The 20,545-nt window shown below is 43.9% G+C and overlaps 1 protein-coding gene across 1 annotated transcript in view; it reads left to right on the top strand.

The window, feature by feature from the left end:
• Positions 1 to 420: 420 nt before the first annotated feature.
• Positions 421 to 20,545, top strand: part of LOC144600425 (uncharacterized protein C8orf48 homolog) — a 38,613-nt gene continuing 18,488 nt past the window's right edge. Inside the window, exons 1-3 of the mRNA XM_078412016.1 lie at positions 421 to 462; positions 3,103 to 3,391; positions 10,404 to 10,553. Coding sequence (XP_078268142.1) covers positions 3,139 to 3,391; positions 10,404 to 10,553 — 403 coding nt within the window. The 5' untranslated portion in view covers positions 421 to 462; positions 3,103 to 3,138. The remainder of the gene's footprint in view (positions 463 to 3,102; positions 3,392 to 10,403; positions 10,554 to 20,545) is intronic.

Below are 20,545 nucleotides of genomic sequence, written 5' to 3'. Positions count from 1 at the left end.
ACTCCAGCAACTTTGTGGGGTTTTTTTTTATCATCAAACACTCTTAACTCTTTGGAATTCTTTTTTTTTGTTTTGTGTTGGTTTGTGATTGTGAGTGTTATTGCTTATTTTTATTGCTCTTATTGTTGGACTGTGGGTAATGGAATTTCGTCCAAAAGTCGTGTTTTTTTGGATGACAATAAAGGCTATTCTATTCTCAATTGCAGAAAGGATTTTGGATCTGTATCTCACGCAGTGATTAGTGGGAGGGGTTTATTGACATTATTGAAAGTCACATGGGGGGGGGGGGTCTAAACTGCTAAACTACAGTGAAGGAAAGCACTTCTTTGTCGGCAGTAGGGAAGATTAAAATTGGAAAAAAACGTGGTAGTATTGGGACATTGATTTTGAAGCTGTCCGGTATTGAGCTGAGGGTAAAAGCAAACGCTTGCCGGGACACTGCAGGACTTCCTCCCCTTGGAAGTGAGTGAGGAATGGAATACTCCAGTTGCTGGAGGAACTAGTCTCAGTGCCAGCAGAGGGTTTGTTTGGGGGAGGAAGGCAGGAGGCTCAGAGAAATCCAGCGATTTGTTACTGAGCTTCATGTTTTCTGCAACCCGAGTGGAGTGTAGAAACACACAGCAGGCCCCGGTGCACAATCCCCCCACAGAGTGTGAAGCCAACCAGCTCCGTCTGTGCAGTTCGGTCACAGTTCACTGAGCGGAGAGGTGAGGAGAGATAAAACGTTCCTGTTGCCAGGCAAGACTACAGAGGTTTGGAGACGGGAATGAAGGCAGCAACAATTCCTCGAACCCTTGCTTTCCCTCTCCCTCTCCCTCCCTCCGTCCCTCCCCCACGCTACTACTCCGACTAGTTTCACTGTCCTCCTGATTAATTTCACCGATTGTATGCCTCTTTGTCGCCTTCCCCTCAGCTAACAGTGATCTCATTATCAGCGTCTGCTTTGATCTGTCATTTTCGCACCTTGCCCTTCCGCATCTCTAGACTCCCGCTCCCCCAAAGATACTAGAGGAACAAGATAGACCACTCGACCCTAAAAAAACCGGCGTAGTATGTCAAGGCGCCATTTTAGTAGGCAGAAAAGTGCAGAAACATTTAAAAAGAAAAAAAATCTGTGAATTGATAGATGAGATATATTCTGCATTTTAATGGTATCATCACACATACGGTTCCCCCAAAACACTGATTACACTGTGAGAGGCAAAACGAACGGTGGGTTTTGCCTACTAAAGTGGCTCCTTTGCGTACTACACTTCAGTCTGAACAAGGGTCTCGACCCGCAACGTCACCCATTCCTTCTCTCCAGAGATGCTGCCGGACCTGCTGAGTTACTCCAGCATTTTGTGATACACTTCAGTACAGGAGATTTCATGGGAGTGGTCCATCTTGTTCCTCTAGTATCTTTGCTCTCCCCTGACTCTCAGCCTGAAGAAGAGTCTCGACCCGCAACGTCACCCATTCCTTCTCTCCAGAGATGCTGCCTGTCCCGTGAGTTACTCCAGCATTTTGTGTCTTATCTTCGGTGCATCTGCAGTTCTTTCCTACACAATTTATCTCGATCACCTGTATTTGTGTGTGTGTGTGAGTGCATGCGAGAGAAGAAAAAAAACTAATTATCCAGCTTAAAAACAAAGTGTACTTACGTTCATACTTTTCCAGGCCTATAATATCAGGTTTCATTTTTGTTTGACTGTAGATTTAATGGTTAACTGTTCTCTGTTCCTTTGTGACACTACGGCTAATCTCACAGTTCCATACTTCTTTTGGGAACATAGAACATAGAACTGTACAGCACAGGAACAGGCCCTTTGGCCCACAACGTCGGTGCTGAACATGATGCCAAGATAAACTAATCTCAAAGGCCTACCATGTCCCTCTGTTCCATGCATATCCATGTGCCTATCTAAAAACCTCTTCATCTTGCCTGCCTCCACCACCACCTCTGGCAGCATGTTCCAGGAACTTTCTGTGTACATTTCCTTTAAACTTTGCCCTTCTCACCTTAAAGATATGCCCTCTAGTCACTGACATTTCTACCATAGGAAAAAAGTTCTGACTGTCCACCCTATCTCTGCTTCTCTTAATTGTATATACTTGGCAGTACAGTGGCGCAGCAATAGACAATAGACAATGGACAATAGACAATAGGTGCAGGAGGAGGCCATTCGGCCCTTCGAGCCAGCACCGCCATTCAATGTGATCATTCTCAATCAGTACCCCGTTCATGCCTTCTCCCCATACCCCCTGACTCCGCTGTCCTTAAGAGCTCTATCTAGCTCTCTCTTGAATGCATTCAGAGAATTGGCCTCCACTGCCTTCTGAGGCAGAGAATTCCACAGATTCACAACTCTCTGACTGAAAAAGTTTTTCCTCATCTCAGTTCTAAATGGCCTACCCCTTATTCTTAAACTGTGGCCCCTTGTTCTGGACTCCCCCAACATTGGGAACATGTTTCCTGCCTCTAACGTGTCCAACCCCTTAATAATCTTCTACGTTTCGATAAGATCGAGTTGCTGCCTTACATGCTGCAGAGACCCGGGTTCCATCCTGAGCACGTGCGCTGTCGGTACGGAGTTTGTATGTTCTCCCTGTGACCGCGTGGGTTTCCCCCAGGTGCTCCTATTTCCTCCCACACTCCAAAAAACATAAAGGACTGCAGGTTAATTGGCTTCGGTAAATATTGTAAATTGTCCCTAGTGTGTAGGATAGTGATAGTATATGGGGATCGCTGGTCAAGTCAAGTCAAGTTTATTTGTCACATACACATACAAGATGTGCAGTGAAATGAAAGGTCCCCCACAGTCCAGCAATAGAGCAATAAAAATAAACAATTTCACACACAATCACAGCCAACACAAATCAAAAAAAAAGAAACATCCATCACAGTGAGTCTCCTCCAGTCCCCTCCTCACTGTGATGGAAGGCCACAATGTCTTTTCTCTTCCCCTGCCGTCTTCTCCCGCGGTCAGGCTGTTGAAGTTGCCACGTTCCAGGCCGCGCCGGTCAGCGCGGACTCGGTGGGTTGAAGCGCCTGTTTCCCCTCTGTACCTTTAAACTAAACTAAACTAAACTTACAAGAAAGCTCTTTGCTTTTTATTTTAGGCAGCCCACTTCTCATCTATTGCAAGCACAATAATAATGAGTGAAGGGCAGATTGGAGTCCAGAATCCTGAAGATGATTCCTGTGAAGTTCTCAGCAGCCCCAGGAGCAGCCCTGTGAGGTACTCTGATGAATCATTCGCGACCTACACTGGCGAAAACAAGAAGAGTCGTCAATCCTACAGTCAGTCTTTTGAATCCTATCAGTCTTTCGATGAGCCAGAAACAGGATCTGAAATCTCTGCAATCAAATCGGAACTGGAATTTATGTCACCTCAGAATTTCAAAGCAGGTGAGAAGGAATGGTTTAGTATTTACAAAGATGTTTCTTTTAGAACAGCGCAGAAACAGTCCAATCAGCCCACAATGTCCATGCCAAATATGATGACAAGATAAACGAATCCCCTCTGCCTGCATGTGATACATAACCTTCATTCCCTGCATATCCATGTGCCTATCTAGAAGCCTCTCACTGTATATGCCACTATCATTTCTGCCTCCAGCATCATCCTTGGCAATGGTGGTGGAGGCAGGTGGTGGCATATACAGTATGAGGCTTTTAGATAGGCACATGGATCACACAACCCTCTGTTTATTGTTAACTTTTGTTATGTTTCTTGTCCGATTTTGTTCCTCTTTCTCAGTATTGTTTGATAGCCACAGGAGATTCTTTTTCCCTGTGACTATTAAACTATACAACCCCTCCCACTTCTGTCGTGGAACAGACTGACACCCCTCCCCAATCTTTACACATCCCCAATCCTTTCCACTCATCAATCTAATTTCATGTTTCATGTATCTCGTGCTTTATGACTGTTGGCAGATCAATTTCCCTCCTGGGACAAATAAAGTTCCATCGTATTGTATTTTATCGTATTGACTTCCGAAAAAACTACTGTATGGATATCGGGTGAATGTATGCCCAGCTAGAACAATACCTTTCTTGGTCGATCTGCTCTACATTATTGTCTGAGTTTGCATTTTTCTGGATAGAAAATCAGCTCTCAGCTACATGTTTAATCTTTCAGTCTCAATAATATACTAGCCCTGCTGTTTAGGTTTAGGGTTATTATTGCCATGTGGTCTGAGGTACAGTGAAAAGCTTTATTTTGCATGCTATCCTCCACTGCCTGTCCCGCTGAGGTACTCAAGCATTTTGTGTCTACCTTCGATTTAAACCAGTATCTGCCGTTCTTTCCTACACACAATGCAAGACATCACCTGTGTCTAGGGTGGCCAACTGTTCCGTATTAGCCGGGACATCCCGTATATTGGCCTAAATTGGTTTGTCCAGCACGGGAACGCCCATGTCCCATATTAGGCCCCGGGGGGCGCTGTAGGCCCGGATACTGTAGGCCCGGACACTGTAGGCCTGGGGGCTGCTGTAGGCCTGGACAGTGTAGGCCCGGAGGCCCGGGTGCTGCCTAGCGGAGGTTGCGTAGCAACCCGCCTCCCGGCCCAGGCAACCACCATTGGTGGAGCGGGAGCACGTGGCTGCTGGCTGCTGGCTGGGTGAGGTCACGTGGGGCGCGGGGCAGTGACGTTACCTGTTGTCCCTTACTTGGGAGTGAGAAAGTTGGCACCCCTACCTGTGTCTCGTATAGTGACTGTTCTGTCGACCATCCTTAACACGGCGTGACCAGTGAGAGGAAAGCGAAGCTTTTTGTGATGGAGTTGATTGAGGAAGGAATTGTTAACCACTGTCAGAGAAAGCTTCTTGTGTCTCATTTAAAATGACATTCAGCTGACAGTAGAATGGTGTCACTGACTTCCAAGTACAGAAGATGCAGAAGGAACGAGCAGCCGATTACAGCAACATTTAGTGCTGCCTGATAACTGTATCTTACATGCTTCCATGGAAACCTTTGACCAAATATTAAAAATAAATTTCCCATTTACTTATCAAAGAATCATAGTCATACAGCATTGGAAACAGGCCCTTCAGCCCAACGTGAGCACGCCGACCAACATGCCCCATCTACACTAGACCCATCTGCTCTATTTGGCCCATTACCCTCTGAACCTTTCCTGTCCATGTATCTGTCCAAATGCATTTTAAATATTGTTATAGTAACTGCCTCCTCTGGCAGCTCATTCCCTTCACCGTGCAGTTCCTTGCATCTTTGAATTCCTCATCCACCGGGTGGGGCCGTACGATGGCAGCCACACCAACGGTCTGTCTCATCCTTTTCATCTTTTGTTGTTTTTAGTCTGTTGTTAAATGTATGTTTTAGTGTATCTAGTTTTGTATTATGTGGGGGATGGGGAAACTTTTTAAAATCTCTTTCATCGACGGAGATGCGACTTTTTCCGTATCGTATCTCCGTCCGCACTGCGGCCTAACATGGTGGAGCTAGCGGACCCTTTGTCAGGGATCGACTTCGGGAGCTCCAACAGCGGGAACCTTTACACTTAACATGGTGGAGCTGGCGGACCCATTCTCAGGGATCGACTTCGAGAGCTCCAACCGCGGGAGCCTGCAGACAACATCGTGGAGCTGGCAGCCCCTTGGTTAGGGATTAACTTCGGGAGCTCCAACCGCGGGAGCTTCGACCATCCCGATCGCGGGAGCTACAATCGCCCCGACGCGGGTGCTTTGATCGCCGGCTGCAGGAGCTTCGATCGCCCCGACTGCGGATGGTTTGACAATAGACAATAGACAATAGGTGCAGGAGGAGGCCATTCGGCCCTTCGAGCCAGCTCCACCATTCAATGTGATCATGGCTGATCATTCTCAATCAGTACCCCGTTCCTGCCTTCTCCCCATACCCCCTGACTCCGCTATCCTTGAGCTCTATCCAGCTCTCTCTTGAATGCATTCAGAGAATTGTCCTCCACTGCGTTCTGAGGCAGAGAATTCCACAGATTCACAACTCTCTGACTGAAAAGGTTTTTCCTCATCTCAGTTCTAAATGGCCTACCCCTTATTCTTCAACTGTGGCCCATTGTTCTGGAGAGAACTGCAGAGAAAAGGAGGGGAGAAGGTAATACGTTTTTTGCCTTCCATCACAGTGCGCTGTGGTGGATGTTTATGTTAACTGTTATGTAGTCGTGTGTCTTGTTGCTTTTTCCGTATGACTGTATGACAAATCAAATTCCTTGTATGTTTTTACATACTTGGCTAATAAGTTAATTACAATTACAATTACAATCCTTGCTTCTGGCATATGGAACTTTGTATTGCAAGTACAGAGACTATCAAAAATCATTTGAAAGCTGGAAACACACAAATTGTTTATGAATCTGGCAATGCCAACTCTGGAAAGAATTAAAACATTATTTTCAATTCAGGATATCAAATAAAACCGCTTCCAAAAGTACATTTTTTCTCCTTTTTGTTTGTTTTTGCTCTCTAAAGATATCAATTCCAATTCAATGCATGATTACACAAATGTCAAGAAGCTTCAGATATCTCATTGGAATGATGGTCCAACCATAGTTTGCAATAAAACCAAGGCTGTAAATGTCTAGTCAATTAGTTTATTATTGTCATGTGAACTGAGATGCAGTGAAAAACTTTTGTTTGCATGCTTTCCAATTAAATTGGTTAATATTACACAAGAATATAATCAAGCCATACACAAATACAACAGGTAGAAAAAGAGACCATTTTCAGAGCGCAGAATATAGTTTTTTAGCAATGCAGCTACTTGTCCAGTGTCCACAATGAGGTAGGTTGAACGATTAGGACTATACCTTAGTTTCTGAGTGGACTGATCAGTCCATCTTGGATAACAGTGAAAGTAGCTGTTCCTGAGTCTGGTTCATATTCACAAATGAACATTGGATCATTTCTACATTTGCCTATGCAGATGTTGAGGGCAATTGTACTGCTGCTGACAGTTGCATGGTTGAAATCATCTCACTCAATGCGGATCGGGAACTGAGCTATAAACCTGTGTCTGGTGAGTCTAGCGTGAGTGAAAAACTGTTCCCCCTGAGTTACTATCAACACCTAACTGGGAGCTAACAGGTCTGCTTTAAGAGTGATTTGAGTGAAACTGGGGAGTTGTGGCACCATGGAAATGGAACGCAAGAACTCCGACCCTGTGCCACAGCCAGGACAATGGGCCTTTATATCAAAGATCAGACTCTATATTGTTAACAACATTGTTAATAACACCCTGCATTTACAAACTGGGATTCGAAAATGGCTCCAAACTGGCCACTCTGTACACTTGTCGCTACGCTTGCACTGTATTTGAGATGCTTATCTAAGTTGATACTAAGTGCTTATGTATAGTGATGTCTGTACTGTACTGTATACAGAAGTGAATTTCACTGTACCTCGCTCGGTACATGTGACAAATAAAATGCCATTGAACCGTGATTGTACCTACGCATAGTAAGATTTTTTTAACTGAACTGTATGCAAAAAAGGAATTTGGCTGTGTACCTGGGTGCATGTGGCAATAAAGTACCATTGAATCCCTAAAGCTTGGCAAAGAGAGGCACAAACAGGGATGAAACAGCAAATGATAAACACGGTCTTCTACTTAATTTTCATTCATTCTGAACATTTCCCAGGGTACTGAGTGTCTGCTTCCAGAAGCAGCTTCTCATTAGCTGAAATAGCCATTGACGCAGGGATGATTGAGCTACGAATGTTAATTCGCCATCCCATTCCCTCAGGCTTATTAATCCTTGTAAATTGGATTCTTATGTTCGCAACACATGCGAACTGCCAGCCAAAAACATAGAGAAGAGAAACAAAATGACCACTTTCATTCTTTTATCCAATTTCCTCCCCTGTACACCCGAAGGCCTGGACTCCTCTTGGAGCTCTTTGATGTGTCTGTAAACGTCTATTCTATAGTGAACTGACTGTTCTCTCTGCAAGCATCTGGGCAGTGGGATCAATAATACAGATTCTGAGCTGAAATGTTTATGGTGCTGTGACGATTGGGGCCCATAGTATTAAGTACAAAAACTTGGGGTTTTCTGTGGCTGATGTGGTTTTTTTAACTCAGTTATGTGGCCGTGAAGAGTACAGGGGGCCGTAACTCTTTGCAGTGACCACACAACAGGCTTATGGATAATGCCTCAAAAGACAGAGATAAGGAATGATCTCTTAGGAAGAGACTGAAGAAGGGTTCCGACCTGAAACGTCACCTATCCATGTTCTCCAGCAATGCTGCCTGACCCGTTGAGTAACTCCAGCATTTTGTGCCTTTTCATAAGGAATAATTGTTCCTCTCTCAGGGTTATGCATTTGGAATGATTTTTGTTGGGGTTAATGGGGTGCCGGTCAAGCATGCTGCGGGTCCTAGATAGTATTGATTTTCTTAAAAGTTGATGGTGCTGCACCCATCCAGGCAAGTGGAGATTACTCTCTCATGGGGCGGCACGGTGGCGCAGCGATAGAGTTGCTTCCTTACAGCGCTTACTGCGCCAGAGACCCGGGTTCAATCCTGGCTACGGGCGCTTGTCTGTATGGAGTTTGTACATTCTTCCTGTGACTGCATGGGTTTTAGACAATAGACAATAGACAATAGGTGCAGGAGTAGGCCATTCGGCCCTTCGAGCCAGCACCGCCATTCAATATGATCATGGCTGATCATTCTTAATCAGTATCCTGTTCCTGCCTTCTCCCCATACCCCCTGACTCCGCTCTCCTTAAGAGCTCTATATAACTCTCTTGAATGCATTCAGAGAATTGTCGTCCACTGCCTTCTGAGGCAGAGAATTCCACAGATTCACAACTCTCTGACTGAAAAAGTTTTTCCTCATCTCCGTTCTAAATGGCCTACCCCTTATTCTTAAACTGTGGCCCCTTGTTCTGGACTTCTCTGAGATCTTCGGTTTCCTCCCACACTCCAATGACGTACAGGTTAGAAGGTTAATTGGCTTGATATAATTGTAAATTGTCCCTAGTATGTGCAGGATAGTGTTAATGTGTGGGGGTCGCTGGTCGGTGTGGACTCAATGGGCCGAAGGGCCTGTTTCCACGCTGTATCTCTAAACTAAACTAAACTAATCCACCTTACCTCTTGTGCCTTGAGATGTCATGGAGGGAGGGGGGGGGGAGGGAGTGGGGAGGAGGGAGGATAGGGGGGTTGAGGGGGATGGAGTGGGGGAGGGGAAGGGGGAGGGGAAAGGGGGAGGGGAAAGGAGGAGGGGGGAGAGGGGAGGGGGAGCCAATAGACAATAGACAATAGGTGCAGGAGTAGGCCATTCAGCCCTTCGAGCCAGCACCGCCATTCAATGCGATCATGGCTGATCACTCTCAATCAGTACCCCGTTCCTGCCTTCTCCCCATACCCCCTCACTCCGCTATCCTTAAGAGCTCTATCCAGCTCTCTCTTGAAAGCATCCAACGAACTGGCCTCCACTGCCTTCTGAGGCAGAGAATTCCACACCTTCACCACTCTCTGACTGAAAAAGTTCTTCCTCATCTCCGTTCTAAATGGCCTACCCCTTATTCTTAAACTGTGGCCCCTTGTTCTGGACTCCCCCAACATTGGGAACATGTTTCCTGCCTCTAATGTGTCCAATCCCCTAATTATCTTATAGGTAGAGGAGAGGGGGAGAGGAGAGGGGGAGAGGAGAGGGGGAGAGGAGAGGGTGCTGCACCAATGCAGGAGAGGTTTGGGCCCAACGGGTCCACTTGGTCTAATATCATCCTATTAATACATTTACAATGTATTTGGATGACCACTTTAATTGCCATGGCATAATAGACTATGGACCAAGTGTTGGTAAATAGAATTAGTATAGGTAGATCAGTCAGTGTAGACATTGTTTAGTTTTGTTGCATACTATCCAGTCAGTGAAAAGACTATAAATGATAACAATCATGCTGTCCACAGTGTATAGATACAGGATACAGGGTATAACATTTAGTGTTGGGATTGTTTCTGTGGAACACTAGCAATCTAATAAGACCTCACGATAAAGATTAACTTTTGTTTGTCAATTTTATATTGCAAATCTTTTAAAATAATTATTTAAAATGTATTAAGCACGGTAGCGCAGCGGTAGAGTTGCTGCTTTACAGCGAATGCAGCGCCGGAGACTCAGGTTCGATCCTGACTACGGGTGCTGCACTGTAAGGAGTTTGTACGTTCTCCCCGTGACCTGCGTGGGTTTTCTCCGAGATCTTCGGTTTCCTCCCACACTCCAAAGACGTACAGGTATGTAGGTTAATTGGCTGGGTAAATGTAAATGTAAAAATTGTCCATAGTGGGTGTAGGATAGTGTTAATGTACGGGGATCACTGAGCGGCACGGACTTGGAGGGCCGAAAAGGCCTGTTTCCGGCTGTATATATATGATATGATGATATGATATGATTAATATCCTTAGACAAAAAAGAAGAATTTTCATGTTGTGAGGACTCTGAAGGCATTCCAGCAAGAGAAAAACTTATAGAAAAGTTCCTTGAGGTACTGAACTGTAACAGATTTGTTTCTACTCCATGTCATCAAAAGGGAAAACACACAGTGTCCCGCAGAGGTAAGATATCTGGGAAAAAGTGTTCAAACATATAATTTAAAATTGCTTTGGTAATATTAAGTTAATCAACATATTATGTGGCAAAAACAAACAAACCGTTTAGTGTAGTTTAGAGGTACAGCGCGGAAACAGGCCCTTCAGCCCACCGAATCCACACCGACCGGCGATCCCTGCACACTAACACTATCCTAAGCACACCAGGGACAATTTTTTAATACATTTATACCAAGCCAATTAACCTATACGTCTTTGGAGTGTGGAGGGAAACCGAAGATCTCGGAGAAACCCCACGCAGTCACCAGGAGAACGTACAAACTCTGTACAGGCAAGCACCCGTAGTCGGGATCGAACCCGGGTCTCTGGTGCTGTTAGCGCTGTAAGGCAGCAACTCTACCGCTGCGCCACCGTGCCGACCCATGTTGGAGGAACTCAGCAGGTCAGGCAGCATCTGTGGAGGGAAATGGACGGAGGAATTTGCGGGTTGGAATCCTTCTTCAGACTCATGACTGCATCAGCAGTCTCTTGTGTCTCCATTCATTGGGAAGCAGTATTCAGAATCGAAAAGCACAGGTTTATTTTGTGTTTAGCGGAAATATTAGATTTTTGTTCACATGAGGGTAAAAGCTGTGATTATTACAAAAGGAACCACTTATCATTTTAGAAAAAAAAAGTATCTGGCATTTTTTTGCAGAACAGACACAGATTTAAAATTAGCTTCGCTCTTGGAGACAGAGTAAATTTGTAGAGGGGTGTTATTCTGACCAGTCTATCACCAGTGGTGCACTGCAGGGATCATAAGGTCATAAGATCATAAGTGATAGGTGTAGAATTAGGCCATTCGGCCCATCACATCTACTACACCATTCAATCATGGCTGATCTATCTCTCCCTCTTAACCCCATCAGTGCTGGCCCCTCTGTTGTTTGTGCTCACGTGATGATACTTTCCATGCTAGGACATCTGATATGTCCTCTTTCTTTAATAAACGTGTTTTCCCCCCTGCTGTTATAGATGGATCCCTCACCTGTATCTCCTCTGTATCCCGTAGTTCAGCACTCCCACCGAGACGGAACAAGGATAGTTGTTCTATCCTTGTTCTATTCTACCCCTGGTCCTCACCTTTCACCCCACCAGCCTTTGCAGCCAACACATGCTGCATGATTCCATGACTCCATAAGATGCCATCTGACCCATTGAGTTACTCCAGCACTTTGTGTCGTTTTTTTTTGTAAACTAGCATCTGCCTTTCATCTTTTCTTCACTAAGACGTTGGCTGGATCAGAGATTTTAGTTATAAAGTGAGGTTGGCCAAACTTGTATTATTTTTTCTGGAGGTTCAGAGGGTCAACCTGATAGAAGTATATACAATTATAGAAGGCATAATTAGGGTAGATAGTCTGAGATAGACACCGAAGATCAGACAACACTCGTTTAGATTTATACCTCTAGTTTCCCTCCTCCCTGACTCAGTCTGAAGAAGGGTCTCGACCCTAAACATCACCCATTGCTTTTCTCCAGAGATGCTGCCTGACCCGCTGAGTTACTCTAGCATTTTGTGTCTATCTTCGGTATAAACCAGCATCTGCAATTCCTTCCTGCACACAAATAGTCAGAGGCTTTTTCCCTCTGTGGAAACGACAAATTCCAGAGGGTATGGGTTTAAGGTGAGAGGAGGAAAGTTTAAGGGAGATTGAGAAGCACTTTTTTCCTCACTCAGAGGTTCCCGGGATGGTGCTACCAGGGAAGTTAGTGGAAGCAATGGCAACATTTAAGAGGCATTTTACACAGGCATGTGAACTGGCTGGGAACAGAGGGATTATAGAATAAGTGCAAACAGATGGGATTAATTTTGATTGACATCATGGTTGGTAGTATATTATGGGCCGAACATTTGTTCCTATGCTATACCGTTCTATTTTCTCTGTTCTTAGCTAGTTAATTATTTGAGACCATCAATTTGGGGTGGCACGGTGGCAGTAGAGTTGCTGCCTCACAGCGCCAGAGACCCGGGTTCAACCCTGACTACGGGTGCTGTCTGTACGGAGTTTATACCTTCTCCCCGTGACCACGTGGGTTTTCCCAGGTGCTCCGGTTTCCTTCCTCATTCCAAAGACATATAGGTTTGTAGGTTAATACGGCTTCAGTAAAAGTTGTAAATTGTCCCTGGTGTGTAGGGTAGTGCTAGTGTACGGGGATCGTTGGACGGCACATACTCTGTGGGCCAAAGGGCCTGTTTCCATGCGGTATCTCAAAACTAACCTAAATTAAATCAACTAGAACATTAACATACAATAAACTGAATTGTTTGTCACAAGGTCATCTCATAGCCAACAGATAGAGCAGTAAGCTATCTGATTCTAAACTGTCAATTAATAATGATAAACGAGTGTTGCCCAAACCACTGCTGTGATCTATTCTAGCTAAATCTATGCATGGCGTGTCTTTCATAACACTAGTGAATGTATCCCTGATGTTTGTATTTTATTCTTCTTCTTAAGCTGTCCTTCGAAATTGAATTTGACTTACTTCCACTCTGGTTTTGTGGGTTAAATGGTGGCTCTTGAGCACAATGTTTAAACTGGAAGCATTTCTACAGGTGGAGTAGGTGGAGGCCAACAGGAAGGTGGGTGGGTCTTTCTTTTGTGTGTCAACTACAACAATCAAAAGTGGCAATTGGTGCTTCAACCGTAGTTGACGCTTTGCTGCAAATTTTGCCAGTTCCGTAGAACTACCCAGGGTGACGTAAAGCAGCTCCCACCCCAGGTGGGTGGGTAGTTTGTGAGATGGTGAGCTCCTCCTGTTGCTCATACCAGTCGTTGTGTGTTCCTACTTCATGGTGTTGGCGTGCTCGATGCCATCTTAACTGTTCCTTCTGAACTTTGAACGGTTATGGTCTTGTTTAAGTTGTGTTGTACTTCAGTTCGTGCCAACTCCAAGTCAAATAATTACAGATCCACTACCGATTTTCCGGCACCCCTGGTTCCAGCGCCTTGACGTACTATTCATTTTGCTGGACCAACAGAGGTCACGGTCTTGGGAGGCCCTGATACCGGCCCACAGAGTCAGCCACGGAGATCGGTTATGGGAATGGATCTACCGGCTCCGGCCAGACTGGAGTTCCGGAGCACGAGAGCATCGGCCATAGGGGGCAAATTCGACCCGCCGATCGGCGCGGAAATCCCGATGAGGTCGAGATCGGCCACCTCACCTGGCCCAGGCTCCACATTTTCGGGGGGACAAGTGCGCTCTCGTGATTTTGTCCGAATTCAAGGAGGCGCCAGACCATTGGTTGCCTGAAAATCGGCGGTGGACCTATCGTTATTTGATGCTTCTTTCAATGAAATAGCTTGTGGGACATGTTTGCCATTCATTCCTTTCTTCAACCCATTCCTCGGTTTCCAGACTCTGGTATTGTTTGCCATTCTCCAGCCTAAAGACCGATCACAAGCTATAGGAGTAGAATCAGGCCAATAGGCCCATCGAATCTACTCCGCCATTCAATCATGGCTGATCTCTGCCTCCTAATCCTATTTTCCTGCCTTCTCCCCATAACCCTAGACACCCGCAGCCAAGAATTTGTCTATCTCTGCCTTAAAAATATCCACTGACCTTGCCTTCACAGCCTTCTGTGGCAATGAGTTCCACAGATTAACTACCCTCTGACTAAAGATCTATCATCCATAGGGGACTATTTGGTGTGCATTAACTAATGCAAAATGTGATAGTTTTCTTCGCACCTACACTTAATTTACTTCCTGTGCGTACACTAGCGACAATGTAAATAACAAAAGCAGCCAGAGGACATGGTTAATTTGTTCAAGAGCTTGTGGATTGATTTTTTTTAAAACATTTGAAGTTGTAGCTGTCCTCAATGCAGAATTAATTTGACAATATTTTCATTAACTTGCACCTGGCTGCCAGTGAACATGTTAAAGTTGCCAATCTCAGAGAATTATGCCAGTACCAGCGTTGCACTGAGAGACCTATGAGTAGCTGTGATACTGCCAACACAACCACCCCCATCTCACATTTCCCTCCATGACATTGCTCACCAGCACAATGGTCTTTGATGTATCTCTTGATACTAAGTCAATTCAACAATTCCCTCTGATTAAAGTTTTATGTTATCTCACTTTGTCAAACGCTCCCTGCACACTAGGGGAAGTTTTTTTTCCACAGAGGCCAATTAACCTACAAGTCTGCAAGTTCTTGAGATGTGGATGGAAACCGGAGCACCCGAAAGGACCAAACTCGGGTCTCAAATGCAATGAGGTGGCAGCAATACCATTAAATTGTACCTGACAGCATCAAGCTTTGCAGAACGTCAGTAAAGGCCAGAGCTTAATATAACGTTAGAGGCAGTAAAGAATTAGTGCAGCCATTTGTGCAGCCATTTGGCAGAAACCCTTTTTCTCAGGTCAGTGATCAAGAACCGATTCAAAGCAGTGTAACCTTTATAGAAAAGTTGTATCAAATACAAATGTCAAATTAAATTGTGATGATAACATAAAAGGGCTCGTGTTTAAATGTGGAAAAAACTATTAATGGAAGATATATGTAATATTCCATATTCTACGAAAAGTGCAAAAAAACTATTTAAGATGGCCTCAGAATAAGGTCATAGCCTCAGAATAAAAGGACATAACTTTAGAAATGAAATGAGGAGGTATTTCATCAGTCACCGGATGGCGAATCTGTGGAATACATTGCCACAGATGGCTGTGGAGACCATCAATGGATATTTCTAAGGTGGATATTGACAGATTCTTGATTAGTACGGCTGTCAGGGGTTATGGGGAGAAGACAGGGGGATGGGGTTGAGAGGGAGAGATAGATCAGCCATGATTGACTGGCGGAGTAGACTTGATGGGCCAAATGATCTAATTTTTCTCCTAGAACTTATGAACTTATGAAGATACATATTTGAAAGTTCTACAAATATAATATGATGAACCAGTGAGCAGACCTATAGAGATAACAATCTGAAATAATGTGAAAAAAAGAAGGATCCTAAAATAAAAGGCCGCAGTTGGGTGGCGCAATGGTAGAGTTGCTGCCTTACAGCGCCAGAGACCCGGGTTCAATCCTGACTACGGGTGCTGTCTGTACAGAGTTTGTACGTTCTCCCCGTGGCTGTGTGGGATTTCTCTGGCTGCTTGTGTTTCCTCCCACACTGGAATTTAGAAGGATGAGGGGGGGTCTTATTGAAACATATAAGATAATTAGGGGATTGGACACATTAGAAGCAGGAAACATGTTCCCAATGTTGGGGGAGTCCAGAACAAGGGGCCACAGTTTAAGAATAAGGGGTAGGCCATTTAGAACGGAGATGAGGAAGAACTTTTTCAGTCAGAGGGTGGTGAAGGTGTGGAATTCTCTGCCTCAAAAGGCAGTGGAGGCCAGTTCGTTGGATGCTTTCAAGAGAGAGCTGGATAGAGCTCTTAAGGATAGCGGAGTGAGGGGTTATGGGGAGAAGGCAGGAACGGGGTACTGATTGAGAGTGATCAGCCATGATCGCATTGAATGGCGGTGCTGGCTCGAAGGGCTGAATGGCCTACTCCTGCACCTATTGTCTATTGTCTATTGTCTATTGTCACACTCCAAAGGCGTGCAGGTTTGCAGGTTAATTGGCTTCGTAAAAATTGTAAATTGTCCCTAGTGTGTAGGATGGTGCTAATGTACAGGGTGATCGCTGGTCGGTGCAGACTCGGTGGGCCGAAGAGCCTGTTTCTATGCTGCATCTCCAAACTAAACTGAACTAAACTAGTCATTCTAAGTTAATAAAGATTGATTTTTATTTTACTTTTCCTTATTGGAATTTACCTTGTTTTATGATCTACTAAAGTAAGCAAGTCTTAGAGAATAAACCATTCTGAGTCATTCATTTGAATGTGGAATGCATGGCAGTGTTTGGTTGTAAAATTTTCAGAGCTCTGAGCTCTTACCTCATGTCTAACTAAATTCATTAATGTTTACACTTCTCAATTAGCTATGCGGCTTGTTTGATTATCAGAGAAAGTACTGATGGCTTGCTTCTGTTGGGTGACATTATAGTTATTATTTGGCACATTTCCAGCTGGAAGAAACCCAGATGCATTTTGATTGCTTGATAATAGTCACCATGGAAATAAGTGAGCTTTCATTATCATTTCTAAAGGACGTCCATATGGAGCTATTCTTAATGTTTAGAGCACGTGAGAGGAATCAAAATGGTTTAGATCATTAAGCCAAAATGAGTGAGACTTGCTTCAAATAATTATGACAAGCCTTGCATAGAGACCAGTAGATCTATAAACTATCCCTAAACTGAACTAGCTGACTAGTTTCTAAGCCATTTAAAACTTTATGGTAGGGTCTCACCGCCTCTTTTATTTAGTTTAGTTTAGAGATACAGCGCGAAAACAGGCCCTTCGGCCCGCCGAGTCCCCAACGACCAGCAATCCCAGCACATTAACACTACCCTGCACACACGAGGGACAATTTAACATTTATACCAAGCCAATTAACCTTCAAACCTGTACGTCTTTGAAGTGTGGGAGAAAACCGAAGATCTCGGAGAAAACCCACACAGGTCACGGGGAAAAAGGTACAAACTCCGTACAAACAAGCACCCGTAGTCAGGATCTGACCCGGGTCTCTGGTGCTGTAATGCGGTAGCCCTACCACTACGCCTCATCACTCAGTTTTCACTGCTTTGGCTAGGACAGAGGGGATTGTGCTTGAAATTTATTTTTATATATCAATCACTGCCGTGAGGAGGGAAGAACAATGGACAATGGAGGACCCAACATGGGAGAACCACCGTGAGGGTGGGGGGAGGGGGTAAGAACAAAGGAGGAACTGGCGTGGGGTGGGGGGGGGAGGATTTGTAACTTTGTAAGCGCCCTTTATGGGCGACTATTTGCATACCTTGGGTATGCAAACAAAGAATTTCACTGCGACCTATCATGTGACAATAACGTATTCAATCAATCAGGGATTGATGTTGGTCCATATGAAACATTAATTGTTCCTATGCAGCATGATCAAATTTTTTGGGGACAAAAACACATTTATGGAAGGCTCATTCCAGGGATTTGAAAATTAAAATATAGGCTGATACTCCTGTTCATTTCTGAAGGAGTGCTGCACATTTGGAGTTAACTAGTTAAATTGAGCCTCTCTGCACTCTCTTAAAAATATTGAAGCTTTTCAAAGTGCTCGGTGTTATGTCGTGTCCTGGAAAAAGTTGTGGCACGTGACAATAAACTGAACTTAAGCTAGAGTCAACATGGTTTTATGAAAGGGAAATAATTATGAGTTGATGAAGGTTAACAAATAAATGTAGCGTATTTAGATTTCCAGAAGGCATATAATATGGTAACACATTAAAATAAATTACGGCATAATGTTAAAGCACATAAGGTGGGGGATAATATTATTGGCATGGAAAAGCGAGCAGCTAATTGAGAAAAAACACAAAATTGGGATAAGTGGGTTATTTTCAGAATGGCAATCAATAACTAGATATATCAGTGCAGGGACACATTTTTTTCCAATCTATATCAATGACTTAGCTTTAGCTATGTCCTTTATGGCCCAGGCAAATCGATTGATGAGGCAAAGATAGATGTTATCAAGTTTTGTGGATGATGACAAAGAGCCAACAACAAAATATAGGTAGATTAAATGATCGTGTAAGAAGTTGGAAAATAGCGTATAATGTGGGAATAAGGGAGACTACCCGAAAGATCACCCATTCCTTCTCTCCACAGATGCTGCCTGTCCCGTTGAATTACACCAGCATTTTGTGTCTATATTCAGTTTAAACCAACATCTGCAGTTCCTTCCTACACAATGAAAAAACAGATTATTTATTTAAATGGAGATCACAAAAATTCACAGTAGAAAAGAATCTCATAGAAACATAGAAACATAGAAAATAGGTGCAGGAGTAGGCCATTCGGCCCTTCGGCCCTTCGAGCCAGCACCGCCATTCAATATGATCAGGGCTTATCATCCTAAATCAGTAGCCATTCCTGCTTTCTTCCCATATCCCCTGATTCCATTAGCCCGAAGAGCTATATCTAACTCTCTCTTGAAAACATCCAGTGAATTGGCCTCCACTGCCTTCTATGGCAGAGAATTCCACAGATTCACAACTCTCTGGATGAAAGTGTTTTTCCTCATCTCAGTCCTAAATGGCCCACCCCTTATTCTTAAACTGTGACCCCTAGTTCTGGACTCCCCCAACATCGGGAACATTTTTCCTGCATCTAGCCTATCCAATCCCTTAAGAATGTTATATATTTCTGTAAGATCCCCTCAAATTCTTCTAAATTCCTGTGAATATAAGCCCAATCGATCTATTCTTTCATCATATGTCAGTCCCGTCATCCCGGGAATTAACCTGGTGATCCTGCGCTGCACTCCCTCAATAACAAGAATGTCCTTCCTCAAATTAGGAGACCAAAACTGCGCACATGGATCCAACTACACGAAATAAAATAAATAATATGCAAGTACATCAAATAATTAGGAAGGTGAATGAAATGTGGTATTTTATTGATAAAGGTATCGAGTGTAAAGGTAAGGGTGGTTCATTGCAACCTTTCTGAGTGTTGTTAAGTCTGCATTTGGAGTACAGCAATTGATTTTTGTCTCCATAATTAAGGAATAGTACACTTGAATGGGAGGCAGTGCAGGTAAGATTCACTGTGTTGATACCTGCGATGAAGTGATTGATGTACGAAGAAAAAATCAGCAGGTTGGCCTACATTCCATTGAGTTTAGCAGAACAAGAGGGGTTCCTATTGAAACGATAATATTGTGAGAGGGCTTGATCACGTAGATGCTGAGAGGGTCTTTCCCTTTGTAGGGAATCTAGAGCTAAGGGGCGTAGTTTCAGAATAAGGGGTGACCCATGAAAGGAGATGAAGATGGATTTCTTCTCTTGAGAGGACAACAACTCTTTAGAATTTTCTAGCTGAGTAAACAGCGGAGGCAGAGCCAATGGATATATTCAAGGCAGAGATGTGTTCTACGAGGGAGTCAATGGAGAGGGAGGCGGTGAGGTTCAGATTGGATCATTCATGATCTAATTGAATGGTGGAGCAGGCTTGAGGAGCCATTTGGCTTCCTCCTGCTCCTTGTGTCCATATGACTCTGCCATTTGAAGAGGCAAATATCTGCATTTCTGAATTGTATAACTGGCAAACACCAACAAAATCTAGACCAATGATTACACATGAACTTTCCACCAGATGTCACTGCAGATTGGGATGTTGATCCCAGATGATTATTTTCCCCGGTATACTTTGGCATCAATTGTTAATTTGCCCAGGATCTGCGCTGGGGACTAACAAACCAAAATGACTTAAAATTACATTTTAACATCTGCATCTACTCGGGCGAAGTTGTCCCATCAAGAATGCAACCCGGTAAAATTATCCATAAAAGACCATTAAGCTATTAAGCAAGTGTTATTAATATTTCAAATAAAATAACAATTTTAAGAACACAGCGAATAACTTCATATCAAAAATGAAATGTTTTAATTTCCAAACATAAACTACTTTTATTCTGCTCCAGATCATAAAAAAACATTGCACCTGCTGATTCAAATTCTAATTGCAAAATTGAAAATACAACATGCAATTAATTCAGCTCACAGTAATTATCCGGCCATTTACCTCGTTACTGTTTGACAGACCTTGCTGTGTATAAATTGGTGGTTGTGTTTCCATGAGTTACAACACTGACAGTTCAGAAGTATTTATTTTCTCCAAAGCATTTTGGGACATCCTGGATTCCGAAACGTGCTGCATGGACACACGTTTTTTCATAGTTTTTAGTTTTATAGACAATAGACAATAGGTGCAGGAGGAGGCCATTCCGCCCTTCGAGGCTACACCGCCATTCAATGCGATCATGGCTGATCATCCACAATCAGTACCCCGTTCCTGCCTTCTCCCCATATCCCTTGACTCCGCTATCTTTAAGAGCTCTATCTA

Source organism: Rhinoraja longicauda, chromosome 15 (genome assembly GCF_053455715.1).
Source record: "Rhinoraja longicauda isolate Sanriku21f chromosome 15, sRhiLon1.1, whole genome shotgun sequence".
NCBI classification, from domain to species: domain Eukaryota; kingdom Metazoa; phylum Chordata; class Chondrichthyes; order Rajiformes; family Arhynchobatidae; genus Rhinoraja; species Rhinoraja longicauda.
This window is presented reverse-complemented; position numbering and strand designations above follow the sequence as displayed.